The sequence below is a fragment of the Nerophis ophidion genome, linkage group LG03 (genome assembly GCF_033978795.1).
Source record: "Nerophis ophidion isolate RoL-2023_Sa linkage group LG03, RoL_Noph_v1.0, whole genome shotgun sequence".
In the NCBI taxonomy this organism is placed as follows: Eukaryota; Metazoa; Chordata; class Actinopteri; order Syngnathiformes; family Syngnathidae; genus Nerophis; species Nerophis ophidion.
In genome coordinates this window covers 3408621-3427209 of record NC_084613.1, presented here as the reverse complement: position 1 = coordinate 3427209, position 18589 = coordinate 3408621, and the positions used below count along the sequence as shown (strand labels likewise).

The window sequence follows — 18589 nt, the reverse complement described above, 5'->3', positions numbered from 1 at the left end:
GTGGCTTGTGCAGCCCTTTGAGACACTTGTGATATACGGCTATATAAATAAACATTGATTGATTGAAATGTATGTCATTTGTTCGCACAAAACTTGGTAATAGTTTTATAGAAAGTTCTTTTCAGGCTGTAGTTTGGTCATTCGTCCCGATTTACCGGACACGTGAAACCTGACGAATTTGAGGCATGCACTATCCATTTTGGCCACCGGATGGTAGTAGAGTGTTTGGTGTCTTGTGTGGTGTTCGGGTCTGTGGGACCCGTTTTCGTTTTTTATTAAAAGAAAAATGATACAATTACCGTATTTCCTTGAATTGCCGCCGCGTATATAGTAAGCGCCTGCCTAGAATTACTGCCGGGTCAAACTCGTTTCACAAAATATTATTTTTATTAGCGCATGTCTAGAATTTCCACAGGGTCAAACTCGTCACGTCACGAGTGACACTTCACCTGTCATCATTTTCAAAATGGAGGAGGCTGATTTCAATCATTTGAAATCGCATAAAGGGAAGAAGATTAAGAACTATTCAGTAGGATTTAAGGTCCAAGCTTTTGAATATGCTAAAAAGAACAGTAAGCAGCTATGTTTTATTAATATACCGTAGCTGCGTGTGTCAAATATGAGTCATTAAATGACTCCCGCCTCCTGGTGGTAGAGGGCGCTAGTGATCCTTCTTGCGACTACTCGGCTGCAGAAGAAGTGACAACAAGCAGCGATCCTTTATTTTTTCCTCTCGCTTGCACTTTTAACATGGAGGATTACATATCTAAAATAAAACCGTTTTCTAAACTGGACTTTCAGTCGAAGCAGGAGGTAATAAAGGAAGATCTCCATGGAGACAGAAAGATAAGGAAGACTTCTATAAACAAGTTATCGATGCTTTCGATCAGAAGGAGCTGCGCATGGACTTCATTTATAAGTAAAGGTAAGACCATAATAAAGTTTTTTTAATTAAATGTGCTTTTCATGATGGTATCCTTACATCACACTCAAATTTATAAGCGCCGACTTCAATTTACCGCATGCCTTTGGTGAACGCCGGAGTGAGAAGAGGTTTTAAATTAATTAGCACCCCGGCGGCAATTCAAGGAAATACGGTAATTAATTTTTCAAACTGAGACTTACTGGCTTTGGCTCATTTTCTGTGAAGAACATACATCAGAATTTAATGAGCACACACCATACACCCTCCTACACATTTCTATTACATGTAAGATGTCCGGGTCCACTGGAAGTGTGGAAATTGATGTTCCGTGTACCACACACACACACACACACACACACACACACACACACAATAGGCCCAGTCAGGAGGAGGACAAAGTGTAGGTACACAGAACATCTGAGGGTGAAATGTGCAAGAAAATGAGAGCAGACAGGGTTGACAAACAATGTCGCAACCTTGTGTGTGGAACCGCAGGTGCAGAAACACAAAAGAAGAATCCCTGTGGGATGTAGAAACTGGCAGAGAAATTTTCCGTTTGAGGGTCTGATGGACCTCCTGCATTTTGTGGCTTTTAATGCCTCACCATCAAACACTTTTATGTTCAAATGCCGAACAGATGTTTACCTTATCCCAATAAACATCTGTTATGTTTTTTAACAAAGGTTGCACAAGGGTTAAATATGTTCAGAAGTGTTTAAGCGTCAGTTGCTATGAAGACTGGCGGTTTCCATAATTTTCAGCAGACTGCATTGCAAAATGGAATGGACCTATATGAATTCCTTCCCTACAATAATGAGATACGTCCAATGCAAAATATCAATTAAAAAAAAAAGCTCATTTTTTAAATAAAACTGTCACTCTCCTAAGCAGTGTTTATATTTTTGTATTATTTATTTTATTAAAGCACAATCCTGAGCTTGATTCTATAAACACCTCTCATGTCGTCTTCACAAAGTTCTTATTTGTGTGGCAAGTCTTGCGCCCGTGATACAGTTTTGACTCCAAACCTTTCCTCGTGTGTCCCAGAGACTTTCCTCCTTCTTGAGGATGGAGAAGTACGAGAAGATCGGCAAGATCGGCGAGGGATCTTACGGCGTCGTCTTCAAGTGTCGGAACAGAGACTCGGGCCAGATCGTGGCCATCAAGAAATTTGTGGAGTCCGAGGACGATCCCATGATCAGGAAGATCGCACTGAGGGAGATCAGGATGCTAAAGGTCTGCACAGCAAACACATTTTGTTACGTCTTGGATACTTTTGGCATCACTGGACACAACATTAGGTACACATGCCTTCACACTTACCAGTGTCCAATTGTCGAGTATTTACTAACATAATAGTCGTTTTTTAACAGAGGATCCTATTGTATTTCTAAGGTTTTATTATTATTATACCGCCGCCTCTCTGAGCTGTAATTTGACACACACAACAGGAATGGCGAAAATTGCCATCTAATAAAAAAAAAAAAACTCAAAATTGCGCTCTAGCGCCCCCTAGGACAAATCACAGAAAAAAACTGCTTGTAACTTCCGTTAGGAATGTCATAGAGACATGAAAGAAAAACCTCTATGTAGGTCTGACTTAGACCTAGATTTCATACACTGACATCCTTCAGCAAAAATCAACAGGAAGTTGGCAAAAAACCCTTCAAAACAAAAGTTTCCTAAAAAAATGTCATTTTTGCCTCTTTGAGCTGTAATTTGACCCCCTTAAAATGCTTCAAAACTCACCAAACTGGACACACACATCAGGACTGGTGAAAATTGGGATCTAATAAAAAAACAAACCCCAAAAACTCAAAATCGCGCTCTAGCGCCCCCTAGGAATAAAACACAGACAAAACTGCTTCTAGGAAGAAACAGACACAACTGCTTGTAACTTCCGTTAGGAATGTCGTAAATACATGAGACAAAAACCTCTATGTAGGTCTCACTTAGACCTACATTTCATACATTGACATCTTTCAGCAAAAATCAACAGGAAGTTGGCAAAAACCCCTTCAAAACAAAAGTTTCCTAAAAAATATCATTTTTGCCTCTTTGAGCCGTAATTTGACCCCCTTAAAATGCTTCAAAACTCGCCAAACTGGACACACACATCAGGACTGGTGAAAATTGGGATCTAATAAAAAAACAAACCCCAAAAACTCAAAATCGCGCTCTAGCGCCCCCTAGGAATAAAACACAGACAAAACTGCTTCTAGGAAGAAACAGACACAACTGCTTGTAACTTCCGTTAGGAATGTCGTAAATACATGAGACAAAAACCTCTATGTAGGTCTCACTTATACCTACATTTCATACATTGACATCTTTCAGCAAAAATCAACAGAAAATTGACAAAAACCCATCAAAACAAAAGTTTCCGAAAAAAAAATGTCATTTTTGCCTCTTTGAGCTGTAATTTGACCCCCTTAAAATGCTTCAAAACTCGCCAAACTGGACACACACATCAGGACTGGCGAAAATTGCGATCTGATAAAAAAACAAACCCCAAAACTCAAAATTGCGCTCTAGCGCCCCCTAGGAATAAAACACAGACAAAACTGCTTCGAGGAAGAACACACAGACAAAACTGCTTGTAACTTCCGTTAGGAATGTCGTAGAGACATGAAACAAAAACCTCTATGTAGGTCTGACGTAGACCTAGATTTCATACACTGACCTCCTTCAGCAAAAATCAACAGGAAGTTGGCAAAAACCCCTTCAAAACAAAAGTTTCCGAAAAAAAAAAGTCATTTTTTGCCTCTTTGAGCTGTAATTTGACCCCCTTAAAATGCTTCAAAACTCACCAAACTGGACACACACATCAGGACTGGCGAAAATTGCGATCTAATAAAAAAAACAAACCCCAAAAACTCAAAATTGCACTCTAGCGCCCCCTAGGAATAAAATACAGACAAAACTGCTTCGAGGAAGAACACACAGACAAAACTGCTTGTAACTTCCGGTAGGAATGTCGTAGAGGCATGAAACAAAAACCTCTATGTAGGTCTCACTTAGACCTACATTCCATTAATTGACATCATTCAGCTAAAATCAACAGGAAGTTGGCAATTACCCCTTCAAACAAAAGTTTTGTAAAAACCCGTCACCTTTTTTCAAACATTATCTCCTCTGAGCGCGTTTGTTGTGTCGTCTTCAAACTACCACAGGACAGAGATTAAACCCTTCTGATTAAAAGTTGACGAAATAGTTTTTCTAACTGCTCCGGTTTTGATTTTACGAGCCTTCAAAGAATAGCTGCGCTGCTGCCGTCTCAAGATGGCCGCTTAAAAGCAGGAAGCACCAGCGTGACCACACAATGCAGAGAAGGTAGGTAATGTGCGGGTAAAGATATGTTGTCTGGGTGATGGCAGGAAGCACCAGCATGTATGGGTGACAGAAAGAAGCACCAGTGTGACCCCAGGATGCAGGGAAGGTAGGTAAAGTGCAGGTAAAGATATGTTGAATGGGTAAAGGCAGGAAACACCATCAAAAGTCGGTCCCGTCCATCGCTGCTTGCAGCTTTTATTATTATAGTGTTTGTCTTTTATAGTTCTGATTGTGCTGGTGTGCCTAATGAATAGTCCAGTGAGTGTTGTCTGGCCAAGATAAAAAAATAAAAAAAACTTAAATGAACATTTTGGACACAATGTTTTCAACAAGTATTTTCTTAGTGATTATTAGCTCAATTAATAAATAATGGCAAATGTCACAAATTAAAATCATCACAACATGCAATAATAAATTGAGATTAAATAATATTGATAATATTTATAATAATATTGATTTATATTTGATTGCTTTTATGCTTTTTGAGTTGCCTTGTGTACGAATTGTGCTCTATAAATACACTTGCCTATTAAATATTTATAACAATCCAATTTTAGTAAATCACTGGTAAAAAGTCAATCTTGTGGATACATTTATTTCATTTTAATTTAAAATAGTCTACTAGTGGAAATAACACAGCTATAATAGACAGTCATCATTTCCATCATCACAGTGTGATTTAATTAAATATTTATTTTTTTGGGTTAGGGTTGAAGATTGAAGCTTAGTTTTATTACATTTATATTCGATCAAATTCAGAAAGCAGTGCAATATATGTACATATTTAATTATTTTTGGTGTAGAAATCTTGTACAAACCCTGTTTCCACATGAGTTGGGAAATTGTGTTAGATGTAAATATAAACAGAATACAATGATTTGCAAATCCTTTTCAAGCCATATTCAGTTGAATATGCTACAAAGACAACATATTTGATGTTCAAACTCATAAACTTTATTTTTTTTTTGCAAATAATCATTAACTTTGAATTTCATGGCTGCAACACGTGCCAAAGTAGTTGGGAAAGGGCATGTTCACCACTGTGTTACATCACCTTTTCTTTTAACAACACCCAATAAACGTTTGGGAACTGAGGAAACTAATTGTTGAAGCTTTGAAAGTGGAATTCTTTCCCATTCTTGTTTTATGTAGAGCTTCAGTCCTTCAACAGTCCGGGGTCTCCGCTGTCCTATTTTACGCTTCATAATGCACCACACATTTTCCATGGGAGACAGGTCTGGACTGCAGGCGGGCCGGGAAAGTACCCGCACTCTTTTACTACGAAACCACGCTGTTGTAACACGTGCTGAATGTGGCTTGGCATTGTCTTGCTGAAATAATCAGGGGCGTCCATGAAAAGGATGGCGCTTCAGCATTAATGGTGCCTTCACAGATGTGTAAGTTACCCATGCCTTGGGCACTAATGCACCCCCATACCATCACACATGCTGGCTTTTACACTTTGCGTCGATAACAGTCTGGATAGTTTGCTTCCCCTTTGGTCCGGATGACACGATGTGGAATATTTGCAAAAACAATTTGAAATGTGGACTCGTCAGACCACAGAACACTTTTCCACTTTGCATCAGTCCATCTTAGATGATCTCGGGCCCAGAGAAGCCGGCGCTGTTTCTGGATGTTGTTGATAAATGGCTTTTGCTTTGCATAGTAGAGCTTTAACTTGCACTTACAGATGTAGCGACCAACTGTATTTAGTGACAGTGGTTTTCTGAGGTGTTCCTGAGCCCATGTGGTGATATCCTTTAGAGATTGTCGGTTTTTGATACAGTGCCGTCTGAGGGATGGAAGGTCACGGTCATTCAATGTTGGTTTCCGGCCATGCCGCTTACGTGGAGTGATTTCTCCAGATTCTCTGAACCTTTTGATGATATTATGGAGCGTAGATGTTGAAATCCCTAAATTTCTTGCAATGTCACTTTGAGAAAGGTTGTTCTTAAACTGTTTGACTATTTGCTCACACAGTTGTGGACAAAGGGGTGTACCTCGCCCCATCCTTTCTTGTGAAAGACTGGGAAGCTGTTTTTATAGCCAATCATGGCACTCACCTGTTCCCAATTAGCCTGCACACCTGTGGGATGTTCCCAATAAGTGTTTGATGAGCATCCCTCAACTTTATCAGTATTTATTGCCACCTTTCCCAACTTCTTTGTCACGTGTTGCTGGCATCAAATTCTAAACTTAATGATTTGCAAAAAAAAAAAACATCAAATATGTTGTCTTTGTAGCATATTCAACTGAATATGGCTTGAAAAGGATTTGCAAATCATTGTATTCTGTTTATATTTACATCTAACACAATTTCCCAACTCATATGGAAACAGGGTTTGTATTCTTGTTTGTATACTTAAAAGTATTATTCGATGTGTGAGGTGCGGGTTGAGCAGTTTCTGCCAGAATGAATAATTTGTGTCATTAATAAGACGTCAACTCAGACTTTTATTTTGAAATTGCTTGCCGACCCAAGTCTTTTTTAGTCAAACTATCAGCGATGTGCCGCGCGCTGGTTAAATGTTGAATTGGTTAAATGTTGAATTAGTTAAATGTTGAATTAGTTAAATGTTGAATTAGTTAAATGTTGAATTAGTTAAATGTTGAATTAGTTAAATGTTGAATTAGTTGTGCAGCAGCAGCAGAAGAAGAAGAAGCGGCCTCCCAAACACCAGCAGCTCATAAATAAGAGAGGATGGGGGCCGGTTGCCGGGGGCGACGGCATGTTTATTAGCGCCTATTAACGCTTGGAGCAAAGAGGGCGTGGCTGCCGCCATCTCATGTGTGAATGTTTGTGTTGACGCAGCAACTGAAGCACGCCAACCTGGTCAACCTCATGGAGGTGTTCCGCCGCAAGAGGAAGCTGCACCTGGTGTTCGAGTACTGCGACCACACCGTCCTGCACCAGCTGGAGCGACACCCCCGAGGGTGGGTGACACCACCACATCTCACACATCCAGGCACACTTCGGCTACAAAATAATATACACCATCTGGATTTAACTCCAAAATAATATACACCATCTGGATTTAACTACAAAATAATATATAGCATCTGGATTTAACTACAAAATAATATATAGCATCTGGATTTAACTACAACATAATATATAGCATCTGGATTTAACTACAACATAATATATAGCATCTGGATTGGAGGAACAGAAAACTAGTTTTAAAGGTTGTGGGAGGAAACATTTTAAAATATTTTAAATGTGTTTTATTCTTGTTTTTTTGTTTTTCGTGTACTTTAAAAAGTGATTGTCAAAACATTCAAAGGCTTACTCAACCTTGTAAAGTATTTTTTTATGCTCAAAATGACACTTTTTTTTATTTGTGGACTAACTTTTATGTGGAAAATAACTTCTTAAAAGAAAACTGATGTGTGAAACGACAACTTTTAACATGTAAAATGACAATTTATGTGCAAAATGATACTGATGTGTAAAATGAAAACTTTTAATTTGTAAAATAAGTTCTTATGAGTAAAATGACAATTTACAAGAAAACTGATGTGTGAAACGACAACTTTGTAAAATGACTATTTATGTGTAAAATGATAACTTTTAACATGTGAAATAACAACTTAGTGTAAAATGACAACTTTTAATTTGTAAAATGATAACTTATGAGTAAAATGGCAACTTTAATTTGTAAAATGATAACTTATGTGTAAAATGACAACTTTTAACATGTAAAATGACCATTTCTGTGTAAAATGATACTTATGAGTAAAATGACAACTTTTAATTTGTAAAATGACAACTTATGTGTACAATGACAACTTTTAATTTGTAAAATGATAACTTATGAGTAAAATGACAACTTTTAACATGTAAAATGACCATTTCTGTGTAAAATGATACTTATGAGTAAAATGACAACTTTTAATTTGTAAAATGACAACTTTTAATTTGTAAAATGACAACTTTTAACATGTAAAATGACAACTTGTGTAAAAAGACAACTTACAAGTAATCCTAAATATAAAATGACAACTTTTAACATGTAAAATTACAACTTTTAATCTGTAAAATAACTTGTGTAAAATTACAATTTTTATTCTGTAAAATAACTTATGTGTAAAATGACAACTTTTAATTTGTAAAATGATAAGTTCTTATGAGTAAAATGACAACTTTTAATTTGTAACATGATGAGTTCTTATGAGTAAAATGACAACTTTTAACATGTAAAATGACAACTTATTTGTAAAAAGACAACTTCTTACAAGAAATCCTAAATGTAAAATTACAACTTTTAATCTGTAAAATGATAATTTATGTGTAAAATGACAACTTTTAATTTGTAAAATGATGAGTTCTTATGAGTAAAATGACAACTTTTGACATGTAAAATGACAACTTATGTGTAAAATGACAACTTTTAATTTGTAAAATGATGAGTTCTTATGAGTAAAATGACAACTTTTGACATGTAAAATGACAACTTATGTGTAAAATGACAACTTTTAATTTGTAAAATGATGAGTTCTTATGAGTAAAATGACAACTTTTGACATGTAAAATGACAACTTATTTGTAAAAAGACAACTTCTTACAAGAAATCCTAAATGTAAAATTACAACTTTTAATCTGTAAAATGATAATTTATGTGTAAAATGACAACTTTTAATTTGTAAAATGAAAAGTTCTTATGAGTAAAATGACAACTTTTGACATGTAAAATGATAACTTCGGTGTAAAATGATACTTATGAGTAAAATGGCAACTTTTAATTTGTAAAATGACAACTTATGTGTAAAAAGACAACTTCATACAATAAATCCTAAATGTAAAATGACAACTTTTAACATGTAAAGTTACAACTTTTAATCTGTAAAATGATGAGTTCTTATGAGCAAATTGACAACTTTTAACATGTAAAATGACAACTTATGTGGAAAATGACAACTTTTAACATGTAAAATGACAACTTATGTGGAAAATGACAACTTTTAATTTGTAAAATGACAACTTATGTGTAAAATGACAACTTTTATCTTGTAAAATGATAAATTCTTATTTTTGGTGTGAAATGACAACTTTTTACATGTATAATGACAACTTTTTTTGGTGTAAAATGACAACTTTTTTCGTGTAAAATGACAACTTTTTACATGTTAAATGACAACTTTTTACATGTAAATGTACAACTTTTTGGGGTGTAAAATTACAACTTTTTACATGTATAATGACAACTTTTTACATGTAAAATGACAACTTTTTTTGGTGTAAAATGACAACTTTTTACATGTAAAATGACAAATTTTTTTGGTGTAAAATGACAACTTTTTACATGTATAATGACAATTTTTTACATGTAAAATGACAACTTTTTACAGGTAAAATGACAACTTTTTGCATGTAAAATGACAACTTTTTACAGGTAAAATGACAACTTTTTTTGGTGTAAAATGACAACATTTTACATGTAAAATTACAACTTTTTTTGGTGTAAAATGACAACATTTTACATGTAAAATTACAACTTTTTTGGGTGTAAAATGACAACTTTTTACATGTGTAATGACAAATGTTTACATGTAAAATGACAACTTTTTACATGTAAAATGACAACTTTTTACGTGTAAAATGACAACTTTTTTGGTGTAAAATGACAACTTTTTACTTGTTAAACGAAAAGTCTGTTTTGACTTTATTTTCACAAAATTACGATTAGTGATGTTGGTACAATTTTACGGTAAAGTTGCAACTTTTTTGCAAAGCTACAACTTTATTCTCATAAATTAGCATTTTCCTGAAATTGTTTTCCTGTAAAATTACAACTTTGGCCTCTTTGTGACTTTATCTTCTTAAAATTACATCTTCATTCTAAAGAAATGGTAACTTTTTGGAAAATGACAACACTATCGTTGAAAATTTTAATTTTTCTCGCAAGGCTACGACTAAGACATTTAAAAAAACAAAAACATTTTTAATCACAATGTTATCCACAAAAAATAACTTTATAACTTAAATGATTTCCTTTATTAATTTTCAATAAAATCCCAGCTTTAATTTTTTTAATTCCGTCTTTGTTCTGATGAAACGGCAACTTCTTGTAAAATGACGGACTGTATTCTCATGAAAAATTCCTCCTAAAACCAAGACATTATTCTTGTTAAATGACAAGTTTATTGTGATCAGGACTATTTGTGAACATGTGCACATCCTGGTCAAAAGGGCTCACTATTTGGCAAGCTGTGTTACGGGTGTGACAAAGTCATAGTGGTGACGGTGTGACGTTCTTACAGTATGTGCGGGCCGGCCTCGCCCGCCTTTGTCCTGCCCCCCTCCCCCCTTTGCCCCCCTGGCCCAGGCTCTGGTCTCCCGGGAAGCTGACCCGCGTTCCCCCGGGAATGTTTACAGTGACGCTCTCCCAGCAGGATCTCCTGGCGGGGGCGCTGTCACCATTTCATACGCTGCTGGACACAACACGGCCTTGTTGGGAGTCACGTGACCGCCTTTGCGTTTCCACGGCGACTCTGAAAGACGATTGACCCCCGAGCCCGCTGTGTGTCCAGCGTCTGCCATCAGGATAGGACTTTATTGTCATTGCACAAGTACAACAAAACTATGTTTTTTAGCACAAACCCCTTCAAAATAAGACAAAGAAACAGTGTACAGGGTTACAGAACAAGAACGCTGATGGGTCCCCACAAGGCGCCCCGTAAAAGATGGGAAAAGGTAAACATTGGGGAAGGATGAGTTAAAAAAGTACAATCTAAACTGGGCTTCTAAGGGGGCCCAGTCTGGAGTGGGAAAACACCTCCATGCAAAGCACATATACATATTACAACATACATTTCCATATATGTAGCAAGAGAGGGGGGGGAGTGCGGGGTCATGGTGGCAGGTCGCAGCTCCGTACTTCTTCTTACGTCCGTGTTTTACCGGAATTGGACCGCTCTGTACAGCGGCGTTTTAAAAAGTCCATTTTCTACCGCTTATTCCCTTTCGGGGTCGCGGGGGGCGCTGGCGCCACCTACTGATCTGAGGGCGGACACTTTTAACCACGAGGCCACTGAGTAGGTCTGACAATATTTTCCTTTAAGGGGAGGCTAACGTTATGCTAACAACTAGAGATGTCCAATACTATCGGCCGATAAATGCCGTAAAATGTGATACCGATAAATTCCGATATCACATTTTACGGCATAACCCATTTTATTTTTTAAAAACCGATACCGATAAATTCCGATATCACATTTTACGGCATAACCCATTTTATTTTTTAAAAACCGATACCGATAAATTCCGATATCACATTTTACGGCATAACCCATTTTATTTTTTAAAAACCGATACCGATAAATTCCGATATCACATTTTACGGCATAACCCATTTTATTTTTTAAAAACCGATACCGATAAATTCCGATATCACATTTTACGGCATAACCCATTTTATTTTTTAAAAACCGATACCGATAAATTCCGATATCACATTTTACGGCATAACCCATTTTATTTTTTAAAAACCGATACCGATAAATTCCGATATCACATTTTACGGCATAACCCATTTTATTTTTTAAAAACCGATACCGATAAATTCCGATATCACATTTTACGGCATAACCCATTTTATTTTTTTAAAACCGATACCGATAAATTCCGATATCACATTTTACGGCATAACCCATTTTATTTTTTAAAAACCGATACCGATAAATTCCGATATCACATTTTACGGCATAACCCATTTTATTTTTTAAAAACCGATACCGATAAATTCCGATATCACATTTTACGGCATAACCCATTTTATTTTTTAAAAACCGATACCGATAAATTCCGATATCACATTTTACGGCATAACCCATTTTATTTTTTTAAAACCGATACCGATAAATTCCGATATCACATTTTACGGCATAACCCATTTTATTTTTTAAAAACCGATACCGATAAATTCCGATATCACATTTTACGGCATAACCCATTTTATTTTTTAAAAACCGATACCGATAAATTCCGATATCACATTTTACGGCATAACCCATTTTATTTTTTAAAAACCGATACCGATGAATTCCGATATCACATTTTACGGCATAACCCATTTTATTTTTTAAAAACCGATACCGATAAATTCCGATATCACATTTTACGGCATAACCCATTTTATTTTTTAAAAACCGATACCGATAAATTCCGATATCACATTTTACGGCATAACCCATTTTATTTTTTAAAAACCGATACCGATAAATTCCGATATCACATTTTACGGCATAACCCATTTTATTTTTTAAAAACCGATACCGATAAATTCCGATATCACATTTTACGGCATAACCCATTTTATTTTTTAAAAACCGATACCGATAAATTCCGATATCACATTTTACGGCATAACCCATTTTATTTTTTAAAAACCGATACCGATAAATTCCGATATCACATTTTACGGCATAACCCATTTTATTTTTTAAAAACCGATACCGATAAATTCCGATATCACATTTTACGGCATAACCCATTTTATTTTTTAAAAACCGATACCGATAAATTCCGATATCACATTTTACGGCATAACCCATTTTATTTTTTAAAAACCGATACCGATAAATTCCGATATCACATTTTACGGCATAACCCATTTTATTTTTTAAAAACCGATACCGATAAATTCCGATATCACATTTTACGGCATAACCCATTTTATTTTTTAAAAACCGATACCGATAAATTCCGATATCACATTTTACGGCATAACCCATTTTATTTTTTAAAAACCGATACCGATAAATTCCGATATCACATTTTACGGCATAACCCATTTTATTTTTTAAAAACCGATACCGATAAATTCCAATATCACATTTTACGGCATTTATCGGCCGATAGTATTGGACATCTCTAGTTGTTAGCATAACGTTAGCCTCCCCTTAAAGGAAAATATTATCAGACCTACTCAGTGGCCTTGTGGTTAGAATGTCCGCCCTCAGATCAGTAGGTTGTGAGTTCAAATCCCGGCCAAGTCATACCAAAGACTATAAAAATGGGAGCCATTACCTTCCACTCAGCATCAAGAGTTGGAATTGGGGGTTAAATCACTAAAAATGATTCCCGGGCGGATGAACAAGGGTGACGGGTTAAATGCAGAGGACAAAATTCACCACACTTAGTGTTTGTGTGACAATCCTGGGGACTTTAAAGGCCTACTGAGACCCACTACTAGCGACCACACAGTCTGATAGTTTATATATCAATGATGAAATATTAACATTGCAACACATGCCAATACGGCCGCTTTAGTTTACTAAATTGCAATTTTAAATTTTGCGCTGAAGTATCCTGCTAAAACGCTGCGGTATGATGACGTCACACATTGTAGCGGACATTTTGTTCCAGCACCGTTCCCAGCTATAAGTCGTCTGTTTTCATCGCATAATTCCACAGTATTCTGGACATCTGTGTTGCTGAATCTTTTGCAATTTGTTCAATGAATAATGGAGACGTCAAAGAAGAAAGCTGTAGGTGGGAAGCGGTGTATTGCGGCCGCCTTTAGCAACACAAACACAGCCGGTGTTTCATTGTTTACATTCCCGAAAGATGACAGTCAAGCTTTACTATGGAACAGAGCGGTCAATCGAGCACGGTTGGATTGGACCACACACACAAAGTACAGTGTATTATGCAGCCATCATTTCGAAAGATCATGTTTCGAAGGGGGTCCCTTGCGAAGGGCCACCACCCGTCGACTGGTGCTGAAGAAAGGTGCGGGGCCGACCTTCAGGTTGTACAGGTACGACCATATAATCTCACTAAAACACTAGTAACACAATAAGCAGATAAGGGATTTTCCAGAATTATCCTAGTAAATTTGTCTAATAACATCTGAATCGCTCCCACTGTATAGTCTTTTTTTCTTTCTAGTCCTTCACTCTCACTTTCCTCATCCACGAATCTTTCATCCTCGCTCAAATTAAAGGGGAAATCGTCGCTTTCTCGGTCCGAATCGCTCTGGCTGCTGGTGGCCATGATTGTAAACAATGTTCAGATGTGAGTAGCTCCACAACCCGTGACGTCACACGCACATCGTCTGCTACTTCCGGTACAGGCAAGGCTTTTTTATTAGCGACCAAAAGTTGCAAATTTTATCGTCGATGTTCTCTACTAAATCCTTTCAGCAAAAATATGGCGAAATGATGAAGTATGACACATAGAATGGAGCTGCTATCCCCGTTTAAATAAGAACATCTCATTTCAGTAGGCCTTTAACTTTCATTTTCATTTTATTATCATTATCGGGGCGGCATAGCTCGGTTGGTAGAGTGGCCGTGCCAGCAACTTGAGGGTTGCATGTTCGATTCCCGCTTCCGCCATCCTAGTCACTGCCGTTGTGTCCTTGGGCAAGACACTTTACCCACCTGCTCCCAGTGCCACCCACACTGCTTTAAATGTAACTTAGATATTGGGTTTCACTATGAAAAGCGCTTTGAGTCACTAGAGAAAAGCGCTACATAAATAAAATTCACTTCACTAATTCACATTGTTAGTTTTCTGGAAAACATGCTGGAAAGTGTTCTTGTTGGCCTTTCTAAGCATATGAAGAGAGTCTTGTTATCGGCATAGCTCGGTTGGTAGAGTGGCTGTGCCAGCAACTCGAGGGTTCCAGGTTCGATCCCCGCTTCCGCCATCCTAGTCACTGCTGTTGTGTCCTTGGGCAAGACACTTGACCCACCTGCTCCCAGTGCCACCCACACTGCTCTAAATGTAACTTAGATATTGGGTTTCACTATGGAAAGCGCTTTGAGTCACTAGAGAAAAGCGCTATATAAATATAATTCACTTCACTAATTCACATTGTTAGTTTTCTGGAAAACATGCTGGAAAGTGTTCTTGTTGGCCTTTTCTAAACGTACGGAGAGAGTCTTGTTATCGGCATAGCTCGGTTGGTAGAGTGGCCGTGCCAGCAACTCGAGGGTTCCAGGTTCGATCCCCGCTTCCGCCATCCTAGTCACTGCCGCTGTGTCCTTGGGCAAGGCACTTTACTCACCTGCTCCCAGTGCCACCCACACTGGTTTAAATGTAAAAATTAGATATTGGGTTTCACTATGTAAAGCGCTTTGAGTCACTAGAGAAAAGCGCTATATAAATATAATTCACTTCACTAATTCACATTGTTAGTTTTCTGGAAAACATGCTGGAAAGTGTTCTTGTTGGCCTTTCTAAACGTATGAAGAGAGTCTTGTTATCGGCATAGCTCGGTTGGTAGAGTGGTCGTGCCAGCAACTCGAGGGTTCCAGGTTCGATCCCCGCTTCCGCCATCCTAGTCACTGCCGTTGTGTCCTTGGGCAAGACACTTTACTCACCTGCTCCCAGTGCCACCCACACTGCTCTAAATGTAACTTAGATATTGGGTTTCACTATGTAAAGCGCTTTGAGTCACTAGAGAAAAAGTGCTATATAAATATAATTCACATCATTGTTAGCGTTTCAAAGAGTTGTGGTTTCAGCGTCCCCGAGCACCTGGTGAAGAGCATCACCTGGCAGACGCTCCAAGCCGTCAACTTCTGCCACAAACACAACGTAAGTTTGCACCTTTTTTAACAAGCATTCCTTCCCCTCGGCGGCGCGGCAGTAAAAACGTTAGCAAACACGTTGCTAACCCCCTGTAAGTGCCCGCCTATACGGCTGACCTTTGCCCCCCCGCCAGTGTATCCACAGAGACGTGAAGCCGGAGAACATTCTCATCACCAAACAGCAAGTCATCAAGCTGTGCGACTTCGGCTTCGCCCGGATTCTCAGTGAGTGCACGCCCCCCGGTGGCTGTCGTCGTCATTTCACCCGCTTCCTGTTGTCCGCCCCCCCCCCCCCAGCCGGGCCGTGCGACTACTACACCGACTACGTGGCCACCCGCTGGTACCGGGCCCCCGAGCTGCTGGTGGGCGACACGCAGTACGGCCCCCCCGTGGACGTGTGGGCCGTCGGCTGCGTCTTCGCCGAGCTCCTGTCCGGCGTCCCTCTGTGGCCCGGGAAGTCCGACATGGACCAGCTGTACCTGATCCGCAAGACCCTGGGTGAGGTCTCCGCCGTCTCACTCTGGTGTCGAATAAATGATCTTTGATTTGTCCTCCGCAGGAGACCTGATCTCTCGACACCAGCAGGTTTTCAGCAGCAATCAGTTTTTCAGCGGCCTCGCCATCCCCGAACCGCCAGAGATGGTAAGACCGCGTGTCACATGACCTTTGATGGCAGGCGTACCTAATGTTGTGGCCTAAACCCTTTTTTTTCCTCCGTCTTTTTAGGAATCTTTTGAGCTGAAATATCCGAACCTGTCACATCAAACTCTGAGTCTCCTGAAGGTGAACACATCATGTCAATATTTGAGAAAACTAAGTAAAATAATCAAAACATTTTGATGTGAGTAAAAGTGTCATAAAGTACAAACCCTGTTTCCATATGAGTTGGGAAATTGTGTTAGATGTAAATATAAACAGAATACAATGATTTGCAAATCCTTTTCAAGCCATATTCAGTTGAATATGCTACAAAGACAACATATTTCATGTTCAAACTCATACACTTTATTTTTGTGTGCAAATAATCATTAACTTTATATGAGAAATGCTCATCAAACACTTATGTGGAACATCCCACAGGTGTGCAGGCTAATTGGGAACAGGTGGGTGCCATGATTGGCTATAAAAACAGCTTCCCAAAAAAAAGCTCAGTCTTTCACGAGAAAGGATGGGGCGAGGTACACCCCTTTGTCCACAACTGCGTGAGCAAATAGTCAAACAGTTTAAGAACAACCTTTCTCAAAGTGACATTGCAAGAAATTTAGGGATTTCAACATCTACGCTCCATAATATCATCAAAAGGTTCAGAGAATCTGGAGAAATCACTCCACGTAAGCAGCATGGCCGGAAACCAACATTGAATGACCGTGACCTTCCATCCCTCAGACGGCACTGTATTAAAAACCCACATCAATCTCTAAAGGATATCACCACATGGGCTCAGGAACACCTCAGAAAACCACTGTCACTAAATACAGTTGGTCGCTACATCTGTAAGTGCAAGTTAAAGCTCCACTATGCAAAGCGAAAGCCATTTATCAACAACATCCAGAAACGCCGCCGGCTTCTCTGGCTCCGAGATCATCTAAGATGGACTGATGCAAAGTGGAAAAGTGTTCTGTGGTCTTACAAGTCCACATTACAAATTTTTCGGGGAAATATTTGACATTTTGTCATCCGTACCAAAGGGGAAGCGAACTATCCAGACTGTTATCGACGCAAAGTGTAAAAGCCAGCATGTGTGATGGTATGGGGGTGCATTAGTGCCCAAGGCATGGGTAACTTACACATCTGTGAAGGCACCATTAATGCTGAAAGGTACATACAGGTTTTGGAACAACATATGCTGCCATCTAAGCGCTGTTTTTTTCTTCGATCACTGTATCAAAAACCAACATCAATCCCTAAAAGATATCACCACATGGGCTCAGGAACACTTCAGAAAACCACTGTCACTAAATACAGTTTGTCGCTACATCTGTAAGTGCAAGTTAAAGCTCTACTATGCAAAGCGAAAGCCATTTATCAACAACATCCAGAAACGCCGCCGGCTTCTCTGGGCCAGAGATCATTTAAGATGGACTGATGCAAAGTGGAAAAGTGTTCTCTGGTCTGACGAGTCCACATTTCAAATTGTTTTTGGAAATATTTGCCATTTTGTCATCCATACCAAAGGGGAAGCAAACCATCCAGACTGTTATCGACGCAGAGTTGAAAAGCCAGCATGTGTGATGGTATGGGGGTGCATTAGTGCCCAAGGCATGGGTAACTTACACATCTGTGAAGGCACCATTAATGCTGAAAGGTACATACAGGTTTTGGAACAACATATGCTGCCATCTAAGCGCTGTTTTTTTTCATGGACGCCCCTGCTTATTTCAGCAAGACAATGCTAAGCCACATTTGTAAAAAAAAGAGTGTGGGTACTTTCCTGGCCCGCCTGCAGTCCAGACCTGTCTCCCATGGAAAATGTGTGGCGCATTATGAAGCGTAAAATAGGACAGCGGAGACCCCGGACTGTTGAAGGACTGAAGCTCTACATAAAACAAGAATGGGAAAGAATTCCACTTTCAAAGCTTCAACAATTAGTTTCCTCAGTTCATTGCTTCAGCAACACAGAAGTCCAGAATAATGTGGAATTATGCGATGAAAAGAGACGACTTAATAGCTGGAAACGATGCTGGAACAAAATGTCCTCTACAATGCGTGACATCATCATACCGCGACGTTTCAGCAAGATACTTTGTGCGAAATTTAAAATTGCAATTTAGTAAACTAAAGCGGCCG

At 38.6% G+C, this 18589-nt stretch overlaps 1 protein-coding gene across 2 annotated transcripts in view; it reads left to right on the top strand.

Annotated features, from left to right (window-relative positions):
- cdkl1 (cyclin dependent kinase like 1 (CDC2 related kinase)) overlaps positions 1-18589 on the top strand; it is a 28566-nt gene that overhangs the window by 6103 nt on the left and 3874 nt on the right. For both annotated transcript variants that reach the window (XM_061893959.1, XM_061893960.1), the window contains exons 3-9: positions 1973-2161; positions 7074-7195; positions 15737-15809; positions 15937-16027; positions 16100-16300; positions 16362-16444; positions 16529-16585. In XM_061893959.1, the coding sequence (XP_061749943.1) occupies positions 1973-2161; positions 7074-7195; positions 15737-15809; positions 15937-16027; positions 16100-16300; positions 16362-16444; positions 16529-16585 (816 nt within the window). The remainder of the gene's footprint in view (positions 1-1972; positions 2162-7073; positions 7196-15736; positions 15810-15936; positions 16028-16099; positions 16301-16361; positions 16445-16528; positions 16586-18589) is intronic.